The 12997-nt window shown below is 40.2% G+C and overlaps 1 protein-coding gene across 6 annotated transcripts in view; it reads right to left on the bottom strand.

The window, feature by feature from the left end:
* Nucleotides 1–3384: 3384 nt before the first annotated feature.
* The window catches only part of NTNG1 (netrin G1), a 318889-nt gene continuing 309276 nt past the window's right edge, over nt 3385–12997 (bottom strand). For all 6 annotated transcript variants that reach the window (XM_063106026.1, XM_063106024.1, XM_063106027.1 and 3 more), the window contains one exon: nt 3385–3620. In XM_063106026.1, the coding sequence (XP_062962096.1) occupies nt 3385–3620 (236 nt within the window). The remainder of the gene's footprint in view (nt 3621–12997) is intronic.

Raw genomic sequence — 12997 nt, 5'->3', positions numbered from 1 at the left:
CCGTACCAGAGTCTGGCCCAGGGTCTCTCCTAGCTTGTGTGTGAACTCCCCAGTGAACACTGCAGGCCTCAGGTCCTAATCCACCCACACATATGCGCCCCTTGCCATACCTGTGTCCAGGGATGTTCACTCATGGTGCTGCCTGCCTTCAGGAGCTTGGATCCCAGATGAGGCCCACATGTGCTCTGAAAGTATGTGTGTGGAGGGTGGGTGGGGCTCTGAGTAGGGGACTCTAGGTTCCTGAACACTGGGACAAAGCTGGCAGAAGGTCGTGGGCCACTCTAAGCAAGGCCCCCTCCTCGCTGTATCAAAGTGCTTCCTCTAGGCTGTATAAAGTGTCAGAAATGAATCATTCCCACAGCATGGCAGGGAAGGTTCATTGCTTTCCAATAAACAGGAACACTGTTTATACAGCTGAGCCTTTGTCCCATTGTTAGAAATTTTATTCTCATCAGTAGTGTTGATGGAAGGAATCAACTGTGGGACAGTTGATAGATTAATTCATATGCAAGACTATATTAACCTACCTTAAGAGATATATCCCAGGAGAAACAGAGCAAGAACTGGGACCTCAATTGTGTGAAAAACTCAGTACCCACTTTTCACCCCAATCCTGTTCTTAGGACAGGATTGCAGACAACACCAGCTTTACAAGAAGGCTAAAAAACGGCAGGCAAATAAAGTCCACTGAGTTGGGATTTCTTCAAAGGAATAGGCCCTTTAGAAGAACTTCAGAATCCAGATTAAAAAGAACATTTCATTTCCACTTGTTGTATACCTAAAAGTGCATTTTTATTAAAAGTAGATCACATCACTTCAGGAAATTCAGAAAACTATATCTAAATACACTGAATGCAAGATATTCCTCATCAATTTAGATTCTTATAGCCTCATAAAGATAAAATGCAGATGACTTGATTTAGATCAGGCCTTCATTAAATTTTAGAATTAGCTTTTGGAACCCCACATATTGAAAGGTGCAGTGTCTGATTTCTGAGCATTGTGACAAAGCCATGAGTCGGTAATGATAAAGTGCATCGTTGCCAGAAATAAAACAGTCCGCCTTTGGTTTGTGCTAATAAACTATAAGACAACTTAAATTCCAATTTCAATATTAGAAATCCACCTCAGTATAAATAATCTCAAACTCTGTATGTTATCAGAATTTTCATATGTATTCTTTGCTGAGCCTGAAATATAATTTTCTGTTTATGCTTCTAATATAAATCTCCAATTTCTGGTTGGCCAGTATGGCACTAAGCCAAAGCTCTAATTTATTTCCATCTTTTCTTATTTCTTACATGAAAAGAGACTGTTGGTTTGAATAACAAACGTTCAATCGACTTAGACGTGGGGTGGCAGGCAGCGCACGCATTACCTGTTTACCTTTTATTGCTTTCTTTGAATTGGCTTTTCTGGGAACAAAACCAATAAGACATGCTGTTCCTTTGTCTAGTTTTTACCCAAGTTATTTATCAGGAGACATTTTCTCCCCTCCCTGTTTCAGCAAGGAGTGGCGGCAGGGTGAAGAATTCAGACTGGAACTAGGCTTCCATTCTAACACTATCATAGGTTATATTGCTCTATCAAGTCATGTAGGACTTCATTGTCCTTAAGACTCTGGCTTGGGCTGATAATTGTTTTTGATTCCAGAAGATGTTGCTGCTAACACATTCGTAACCTGTAGGACAACAGTGTGCTGGGAATGAAATACACGCTGTTTTAGCCTCTTTGAAAGTTTGTAGTGGTTCTCCCCACCTGCCACCCCTTGCTGTCTTGCACAGTAATTGGCCTAATAAAAGGCAGAGAAACAAGAATTTATTACACCTTGGGCAGTACTTAAAACAAACGTTATTCTCAGGAACAGCAGTTATGTCTACTTGCTGCTGTATATTTTGATATTTCCTCTAAATACTTAGTCTGAATATATTCAAAGTCAAACTGCTAATCACTCAATTTCTCTGCTACTTTCCTGATTCCTCAGGTTGCCTCTTATGATACTCCATGTAAACACTGTATTTGGAAAGATACGTAGATCAGCATCCCTAGAGTCACATGATCACCATCAATCTGTGAATATAGCATGACTTAAAAATAAAAGTCTCTTAGTACTTTGCCAACAGGCTTTGGCATAATCTTGGCAATCACTTAGATTTTTTTTTTTTTTTTTTGCTGTTATATTTTTTCCCAAGTGGAAATAGTCTCTATATTTTGCAGAAGTTGTCCAAGCTAGTGAACATCAATCCATCTTCCTGGATACTAAATTCATCAGCTGAATGTGTTCAGTCCACACAGAAATCAGTAAAGTGAGTGTGAGACTGCTTGGTGGCTGCTCCTTTCATCTTAAGAAATTGCAATACAAATTCCTGAAATCGTTTATGCAGGAATTTTTATTCTTTAAATCTTCCAGTGTTAAAGCAACAAGAAAACATTTAGAATGTCCTTTGGTGGAATCTTATTACACTTGTTATATATGTAAACTGATATTCTTTGATGCCAGCACGTTCGTTGCCCTTACAGAGAAATCTCTGCACAATGAAACAAAACAGAACGAAAGAGGACAAAATAAAATGTCAGTCTTTGCTGATTCGAAGTTAGATACAATAACAGATTGTCTGGTAACACAAATTGGCAATAATACAAAAAATCTACATATTACAGTATTTCAAGAAAAATAACTTCATTTGAATACAAAAGGATAGATACACTTTCTTTTTTCCTGTAGCCACTCTTGTATAGTGGGTGTGTGCTTGCACTGGGATGACTCAGTGCTCCTAAGATATACAGGGGGATGACTGGCTTGCGCTTTTGGAGGGGGCTGTTACACGTGTGCATCACTAACATCAGACAAAGAAATCTTTCAACCAACAGGGTTACAGAGCAACGTTCACTAAAGCACAGGTTGGAAGGGATTCAGGGACTGAAGCAGGCCAATATGGCAGCTTGTCGTAGATTTCATTATACCCACAATGCACCTGACAGCAAAGAATGCTATTTGGTTGGTCCACACGCTGGGCAGAGTGGCGCTAGGGTGCACCGCCTCAGAGTAGCCAATGTTTTTAGGTTGGTTTGACTTGTTTGTTTTTTGTCTTTCCTGTTTGGGGGGCTGTCGCAGCCTTTCCAATCCACAATAAGCTCTGCAGCTGGCAATGGGATGTGCAGTGATAATATCAACAGCTGCCAACTCCTCTGGAGTCAGAAAATAACAGTCTTGACTCGGATGTGCTGTCCACGGCTGATAAATATGGCTTAGTTCAGTTAGGCCTTCTTTGTTCGCTGTTTGAGTGGGGGTGTCTGGGTGTGTGTTTCCTGTGTTAGTAGCAAATGCTTGGATTGTGTTTGCTTCCCCACGGCACAGGCCCCTCGGGTGGCTGGATGCGACGCTTAGAACTCCAGGGGGCTGGCTGTCCCCAGCAGCGCGGTCAGCAGCAGCAGCAGCAGGGCCGGGGAGCCCCGCGGGGGCGCCCCCTGGCCCGAGTCGGAGCCGCAGCTGCCCGCCTCCTCGCAGCGCAGCTTCTCGCACAGGATGCCCGTGTATGCGGCGGGGCACAGGCAGCGCACGTTGTTGTGGCATGTCCCTCCGTTCTGGCAGTGCAGGAGCTCGTTGTCGCAGACATTCGCTGCAGAGTGAGGGGGAGAGTGGGCGGGGGGGGGGCCGCGGGGAGGAGAAGCAGAATCAATTTAAGTTCATCTGGTACATCATGTTTTCAGCTTTTAAAAAATCTCTATCGATCTTGTCTCCCGCCCCCCACCCCCGCCACAAACTAAGCATGTGACTCCAATTTCCAAACAAATGTAGTTTGCTGCCTTTGTTTTTTATCATGTTAGTCCTTTTCATACAGATTTTTTTCTTCTGTAATCTTGGATATTACCATTGTCCATTTCAGCCTATCAAATACAAAGTAATGCAATACTCCTGGTTTGTCAGTAACTTCTCTTGGTGGAACTGAGACCTGTTGCGACCTCCTGGGTTTTTAAAGGACAAGTGCCTGATACAAGAATGCAGAGCTTTGAAGCCAGATGAATGGCATTTAAAATGCAAAGCAGTATTGCTAAAATGACCAAGAATCTCTAAGGGGTGGGACCTTCTCTCTGCACTGATTCCAGCCACTGCATGCATGAAGACAGAGGCCACAGGGAAGCATGGGATGGAGGGTTGGGACGTGGGGAAAGTAGCATGTTTCAGGCAGGTGGCAGCCAGATGGAAAGAGAGAAAGCTCCTTTCGTGGGAGGAGTGTGAGGAAGAGCAGTCACATTTATCCCTGAAGCCTATTAGGATTTTTATCACTTTGTAAATATGGGAAGTAGAGCCCAAGGTTACCTTGATTTCTGGGAAGAGTAATAAGTGCAATGGTGAAACCCTGATTATCGAAATTTCATTATGTCCATCAATTAACAGAATCACTTTGAATAAATCTAGAGAAGCAATTCCAGAGATTAAAATTCACTCGCAGCCCCTGTCATGTAACTTTCACCTCTAATAATTTCTTATTTCTTCAGAATTCTGGTTATCCTCATTAATTCTGTGTCTCCTATTCTTTTAGATAATCAAGGTTTCACTGATTTAGCAGAATATTAAATAGAACCCAGGGAAATTAAGACAACAAAGAGTAAGAGAGCCAAGAACACTTCCCAGCAACATATGCTGCCTGAGCACTTAACATATAGAACCACTGTGGAATAGGAAGGGGGTAGGGCAGAGCAGAAAAAGTAGCTTTTTATAAAGAATAACATTTTTCATTTTTTTTAAATGTCATGGTCAAATTTCCCCAGGGGTGCTACATGAATTAAACACACACACATACACACACACACACACACTCACACACACACACACACACACACACACACACACACACTCATACACACACTTAATATTACTATTAAGTGCAAAATATTTAAAAAAAACCAACCTCCCCTTGCCAGCTAATAACTCAATGGAGAATATTGCCTTGTCCATTAATCACATGCAATAGTTATGTCACCTTCAAAAGAAGCTTCTTACACACAAACATGCTAATAGTTTGTGCACAAATGAGCTGAGAAAAAATGCTGGTGGATACCCACAGAGTTAATAACAAAGTGCCCTAAATAAGGCCCCGTTTTACCACCTTCCTCAACATATCCTTGCTGACCTCTGACACAGTTGCATAGTGTATTGGTATAAATTTCAAATGTATCCACACTTGCTATTTGTAAATGTCAGAAGTGACTATTAAGTCCTACTAAATCCTTCAGTCTCAAAATATTGATATACAGTGCAGTGTTCCATGGATTCTAATGATTATATAAGCTACCTCTCATTGGGTGGCTTAGAAATCATGAATATTAGACCCAAATTATAGTATTTTATGAGTCATTGTCAAAAAATGTCAAGATCTGTAGCTGTGAAGCAAAGTTCACAAGTGTAGTGTGGTTAGCCTCATGGTCAAAACTGACAAAAGCCCTCATTTTTTTGTTTGTTGTTAATTTGGAAAGCATAGGTAGGTTCCCAGGATTTTGTTTTGCTTACACTTCAAGAAATATCTTTTTAATTGGGGCAACTTGGAATAAACAGATCCAAATAACTGTTCCCATTTAAAGTCAAAGATTCTTGTTCCAGGCAGCAGATGCTGAATGGGATATTTCCTTTCATTTGGGCACTAGAGGTAGGGAAATATCTGCTCCATCAATATCGATAATTGCTTGCCTTGAATAATTGAGAAGAAATCAATAGTTAATTAAATATCATTCCCCTTAAAAAAAAAAAAGCTATTTTTCTTCTTCTTGGACTTGGATGTAAATCAGTTGTTGAACAGAGGTTTCTTTTTTCAAGAAGCTGATGATTAAGTTAAAATTCAATATCTTTCCTCCATTTAAATAATCTACTAGTTGATTTTGATGGTTGTGAGATATTTAAATAAGTATACAAGAAACAGATGTGGCCCAGGACTAATAATCTCATGAATTAGGGGAATATATTTTCTTTAAGGGATAAATAGAAAAAATAAAACCTGGAATGTATTTCATTACTTTACAATTTACTAGTTAAAACACATTTGGTCTTTTGATTGTGCTATTCTTCCAGCAAGTACAGAAATTTAGCATATACACAGAGCTCTGTACTGCTGGAATCATGTGCTAGAAGCAAATCTCACCCTAACTACAGATCTTACCTGCTATTCATAAACTCATGCTCCATCTTTATGTCATTTTGAACCAAAATTGTGGTGGTTGACAAACAAACTAGGTGGTTAACAAATATCATTGAGCTCTTCTTCAGCATATGAAATCTTGTACTACATACCATGAAGAAAATAAAAGAAATATAAAGCATGATATCTGCTCTTATGGAGTCTAAATCTGGTTGTTAAGATAGAATATGTACAAGAAATGATCTAAAATTAATTTCATTAAGCTGCCCTTATCAATTTCATCCAGCTTAATCAACATCTGCTTCATACCAGGCATCCTGCTAGATTTTATGGTTGTAACTCTAACTGCCCTAAAGGAGCTCAGAGTTTGGCAGAAAATAAACAGATATATATCGAGATATTATGATACAATATAAAAAGACTACAAAAGAAGTATTTGCAAACTGCTACGGGAACTCAAATGACAGTGGAAATAATTACTTTGAGGAAGATTAGGGATTATTATAGAAAAGAGATTGTATTTGAACAAAGGCATATATCAGGCAGATATTGGTAGAAAAAACATTATGAATGGGGACACCGTATGAGTAAAGGCAAGGAGATGGGAAATGCATTGTGTTGGTTATTAAGGAATTGTCTCTCAGCTCTAAATCAACTCTTGTGATGTTGAGGCAGAACCCTGCAGACTGTCTTCTGGAGTCCACCAACATGGAACACTACAGAGGGCAGAAAAGGTAGGAGAAAGAAAGAAGAGGTTTCTTTATTCCTGTTTGATGGCTGTGCCTAACAGTATTAGAAATGGCCCTTCATCCCAACAGTGACATTTGGTTCCAGTGCTCAGCTTTATTCAGAACCAGGTTCATTTGACCCTTAGCGGTTCCTGCACCAGCCCGGCAGCATCTCTTCCCTAAAGGGTTGAGAACTCCAGTTCCAAGGGGCCCCTGCTCAGTATTTCAGAGGTGGCAGCAGCCAGGCATTATTCCTCCCCAGAGATGCAGGTCCTGGGTCTATGGGATATCTCGCCCAAACTTTTAGTTTCTGATAATCCCATTCTCTTTCCTGTAATCCCTTAGCCCCCGAGGGATGGCTGCTTCCTGCTTATACATTTACTGTCTTGGAGTTAGTTCAGTGTTCTGTTCTCGTTCTTAAATTCTCAAATACCTGTTTAACCATTTCCTTTAATAAATTCTCAGTTGAAATACTTTGCATGGTTTAAATAATGTACTAGTTGATTTAGATGGTTGTGAGAAATTTAATAAATATACAAGGAACAGATGTGGCCCAGGATTAATAATCTCATGAATTAGAGAAATATATTTTCTTTAAGAGATAAGTAGGAAAAAACAAACAAACAAACAAACAAACCAAAACCTGGAATGTATTTCAGCACCTTAGAATTTACTAGTGTTCTGACTGGAGCCTGAATGAGGGACACATGGCACACGTTAGTGAATGATGAATGAACTGGTATGGCTAGAAAGTTGGATGCGCGTGGGGAAAGTGGAGATTGGGAAGGTAGGTGGTGGCCTGCTTGTGGAGTTTCTACATAACATGCCACTGAGATTAGGTAACAGGCACAGGAAGCTGTCAAATACTTATGAGCAGGGTGGAAAAAGGACAGACTGGAGGCAAGTATACCAGATACTTCAACAGAATGGGCTTGGGCTACGTTGGAGCAATGGAGAGAGGAAGGAGGGAACAGATTTGGAGATACGTTATGTAAATGGGTAAGAGAGATTCTAAGATTTCTGTTTTGGTATTGGGATGCATCACAAAGAAGTTTATTAAGAAAAGAAGATAGGAGGAAGAGATTGATCAGGGAAGAAAAGAAACTTTTTTTTTTGGACCTGTTGCTTTTAAAGGGTCCGTAGGTTTTTTTGTAGGTGTCTTGTTATTAGTTGGAAAAACTACTTAATGGTTCAGAAGATAAGTCACCCTGGGATACAGCTTTGGATCAGGGGTGGGGCGGTGGTTATTGTTACAAAAGAGAAAGCAAAAGAAATAGAAGACCTCATCCTGGGAGAATATAGACCAAGTAAAATGAGGGCTGCAGATAGAACACTGAAGAATATCAGCATTTAAGCCATAGGAAGAGAAAGACAGACCATGAAGGATGCTGAGAAGAAAAGATGTCAACAAAATTCAGCAATCATATGAGGGTAGGAAATAAATTGCAGAAGTTTTCCTGCTATAAATGACCATATCTAGGAATAAACAGACTGACTGGAAGAGTATAAAACGAAGGGCATTTTGAGTTGGGCAAGAAAAATATGAAAAATAAGCATTGTATGTTCTTGATTGAATCTGACAGAGGGACTTCAGAATAACTAGAAAAAGGATTTGAAAATTTTGAGAAATTAACATTAATGGAGGTCTTTGGATGTTCGTCTAAAGTTGTGGTCTCAACATTGGATGCTTTTTGCCTCCCAGGGGACATTTGACAATGTCTGGAGATGGTTTTGCATTGTCACAACTGGGTAGGAAGGGCACGCTACTCGCTTCTAGTTGGTGGAGGCCAGGGGTGCTGCTAAACATCCTGCAATGTACAGGACAACCCTCCACAAGAAAGAATTACTTCTCAATTAATGTTAGAGGTAAAATGATGAAGTAAAATGATTTCAGCCATAGCGATGAAGATGAACAGTTGTCCCTTATGTATTTTGAACAAAGGTGAATGTAGAAGCTGTGACAGTTGTAGATCAGAGAGACAGTGAATTTTCAGGTACAAAGCCATGGGAATTAGAGGCGACTGTAAATATCTGAAGTGAAATGTAAGAGTGAACTATCTTCTTGGGGGAATAAATACAGAAGATTGAGGTCAAAGACAGACCTTTTAGTACTGCTCACAATTAAATGATAAGAGGAATCAAAGCACCCTTGTTGTGTAATGTGTTCTCTGCTCTCATAGAAGCAGTCAAATCAGAGCTTTCTGGAGACTTTAGGAACCATCTAGACAAGCTCCAGATGAGGAAACTGAAAGCAATTTCAGGTAGAACTAGAACTAGAACCAAGGTCTCCGGATTTACAGATTCCTGCTCTTCGCACAGAAAAGAGCAGTCAAGAAAAACACAGGAAAGGTGGTTGCACAGTGCCGCATTCTGTGCTCTGCAGGACAAGTCTGACTTCTCCACTTACAAGAAGACATGAAGTTACTCTTCTGCAGATACTCAGAGGACTTTCAGTTTTATGGACTAACTGCTCTGCTCTCATACCACACTGTGAGGAGGTTGAGGTCTTTATTGATAGCATTCAACATTACATCTTCTGGAGTTCTACCACATTCTGGAGGAGCTCCAAATACATATCAATTTATACAGAAAATAGAACCAGAAATGTTGAAATGCTGAAGATCTAGGCTGGAAATGCAATTATGCTGACATCTATATTGTCATTTCCTCTTCCCCTGTACATAGGAGATTGCTATGGTTTGAAAGTTTGTGTCCCCTCCAAAACTCATGTTGAAATGTAGTTGCCATTGTAATAGTATTAAGAAGTGAGACCTTTAAGAAGTTTTGGTCTAGGAGGGCTCTGCCCTCATGAATGGACTAATGCCATTACTGTGAAAGAGGTGTGCCCCCTCATGTGCTCTCCCTCTCTCTGCCCTCCCACCACGTGATACCTCACATCATGTGACAATGCAGCAAGAAGGCCCTTGAAAGATGTTCGCACTCAATTGTGGACTTCCCAGCCTCTGTGAGATAGAAAACTATGAGGCAATAAATTTCTATTCATTATAAATTACCCAGCCTGTGGTGTTCTGTTATAGCAGCACAAAATGGACTAAGACAGAAATATAGCTACTTAATTATGGCATTCTTTTGCAATGAACTTCAGAATCCTTCTTAACATAAGTTTCCACCAGTTCATACAACTGGCATGAAGATAAACATCCATATATGATACTGGAATTATCTCCATTTCGTTCTTCATGTAGTTGCAGATTCAAGATCCAACTGGGGATTTCTACCCAACATGCGTCATTCAGTTATTGTTCTCTTTACTCGGCACCCTTCTATGTGGATTTACCTCAAACTGAAAACTCCGAACTTATTTTCTGAAGTACTTATTTTAAGCATATCCCAACTCTCTCTTTATTGTCACTGATAATATAAGAGTGTCCTATCTCGGTAAACAGGAAGGTTCATTTTTAAATCCCTCATATAACACGTGATCCAGTACTGGAGGTGAATAGTTATTTGCTAGACACGATTCTTTTTGTTATGGTAAAATATGATACTTAGATATAGGAAAAGCTAATACTGCGTTGGTAACAGTTTATATTCTAAGGGATTCTTTTTACTATTGGTAAAAATAATTCATTTATAGTATGCCCAATATCATACCATATGACCTATAATCCTCTGATGTTTCACTATTAGAAATGCTCTCAAATACGGTGGCCAAGATAATCTGTGGACTGTAACAGATGAGGGTATAGCATGAGTGTTAGACTCAATCAGAGTTATGTCGCCAAAAAGTGAAGTGTGGAACCCTGGTGGAAAGGTGAAGTGTTATAATAAGCTTTGATCACAGCTTCAGTAAGCAAGCCACAATAGTAGATAAATGAGCTCTTATGATTGCCATGAGTTTATAAAAACACTAAAAATTTCTACAGAGAAAGAACTGGAACAAGCAGCATTTCTTCCTCTCTAACTTCTATTTATTTTTCTTGTACCTTGGATGAGGAGAGCCCCAGGGACGTAGCTAAATTATTCAGTTTTTCAATTTGTTTGTGTGTGTGTGTGTGTGTGTGTGTGTGTGTGTGTGTGTGGAGGGTGGGGGTTGATTGTAACACATATTTCCTCTTCCCAAACTGCAATCTATTGTCAAAATGTGAATAATGAGACCTCGATTTCTTTTCCTTCTATTAGTCGTTTCTGGAAGCTATGGAAAAGCAGACCTAGGGATGGGTCCCCTATGATTAAAGAGAGCACCAGCCAGGACTTAGTATGGCTACTTGTTCTATTCTTTTTTTCTTTTATGACCTGAAAGGTCACTTATTCCCATATGGTCATGATGATCCATTACATTACCAAAGGGAAGTTTTCTTTTCTCTATTTGGGTTTTGTTCAAAGTTATACATTTAGGTTGACCCTGTCAGTGAGCTGCTATGCTCGAACAGTGTCGTGTCTGTATTTATAGACTTGAAAGTTTCTCTTTTTGGCTTTGTCTCCCGCACTTCAAGCAATCGATGTAATGCGTTACCATGACAGCTTGCCTTGATGGTTATATTAATAAAGTGACCTCTACCTTCACCACCTGAAACAAGCCCAGGAATGCTGAGGGAAAGAGGTTCCACATTGTTCCTGTCCTTTTCAAAGAAACGTCAAAGAGTGAATAACCTCCACCAAACAGGCTAATAACAAAGGTATGTTTGCTACATTCAGGTCTGATTTAGGCATTTGAGAGTATGTGGCAGGAAGCTGAAGAGCTGTGATTATGACCCATTTATTTAGGCTTTGTGGCTGTTTTACTAAGTTGTGAGATGCGAGATATAAAACTGAACCTACAGGTTAGCTCCTGGGGTATGGAAGAAACTTTATAGACTGTTATCTAATAGTCTCTTCTTTTTTGGAGGGGGGAGATTCTAGATATACTAACTGAATTTTGCCCCTTTTTTCTCCCTTATATCTGGCCATGGGAGGGGTGTGGTGTAGGGGGAAAAACATTGGTTAAGATCCATGAAACCTGAGTTCTAGTTCTGACTATTCATCAATTTACTGTAAGGCCTTGGATATATCATGAAATCACATCCATCCATTCATTCATTCATAGTGACATCCATCTATGCATCCCTCCATCATCCAACCAGGCACTGTTCTTGATGACAGATATATAGTGATGACCCAGATCAACAGTGTGGCTACACATACGGAGCCTGTATTCCAGCGACACCTGTAAAGCTAAAGATTTCTAAAGTTATCTTGAGTTTTATGATTTGCATCAATATTTTTAATGGGAAGCCCGTCGTTTTAAAGACAGAGTTAGGCATTCCTCCTCTTTGTGATGAAATATTTAATGACTGTTGGACTTCTGCAATATTAGGAGGTCCTGGTGATGATTCAGGTGACTGTTTCTATTTGATCTCCTTTGCCTGCCAGTCTTATCTGATGCTCCATGGAATGGGGACAGCTTTTCCCTCACACGCACTAAAAGCATGAGGTGGTATGAAGAGAACTGGGTGAAAGTCTTGTGATTCAATCCCATCTCTGTGGGTAACGGGCTGGGTGAACTTGGAGAAATCACTCAACCTCTTGGTGCCTCTCTTTCCTCACTTCTAAAGCAGGGATAGTAACACTTGTCCTGTTTACCCACCTCACAGTTGTTGGGAGCCTTGAGAAGAATTTTGTGGAGGTGCTCTAAAAAATATAAAACACAACCTAAGTATACTTGTTAAAGTTCAGTAACTTCCTCAATCCACCCTAATGCTAGAAGCTCAAGGGAGTGAGATGCTAATTACTGTCTTGGCCGGAATAAAGAATCCATCTTTACCTCTCTGATTTGAGGTACTTGAAGTGAAAAAGGAAGCAAATGCCCTCCCTCAAAGACAGCATCTGTGTATGTCTTCTGCAGGTGTGAATCTTGAGAGAGCATGGGGTCAAAACATACAGTTCTTGAATATTTGTATTCAACTATGGTGTACTCCACAGAGCCTTGCAAGGTCAGCTCGGAGTGGCAGTGCCCATTTTCTCAAAGGTGACTTTTATACTCTCCCTCAATGTGCATTCTCTCGTGTCAATAAGAGTACATAAATAAGGTGTGTTTCCAGAGTAGCAGTGAGGGGCTGAGCTGGAGACTACCAACCTGCTTCCACTGCTCTGTAGCCCACCTTTTGTCCTTTGCAATGTTGAAGGTGGGGGAGG

Source organism: Cynocephalus volans, chromosome 8, assembly GCF_027409185.1.
Source record: "Cynocephalus volans isolate mCynVol1 chromosome 8, mCynVol1.pri, whole genome shotgun sequence".
NCBI lineage: Eukaryota > Metazoa > Chordata > Mammalia > Dermoptera > Cynocephalidae > Cynocephalus > Cynocephalus volans.
Note: the sequence above shows the minus strand (reverse complement) of the source record. Positions and strands in the feature narration are given on the sequence as shown.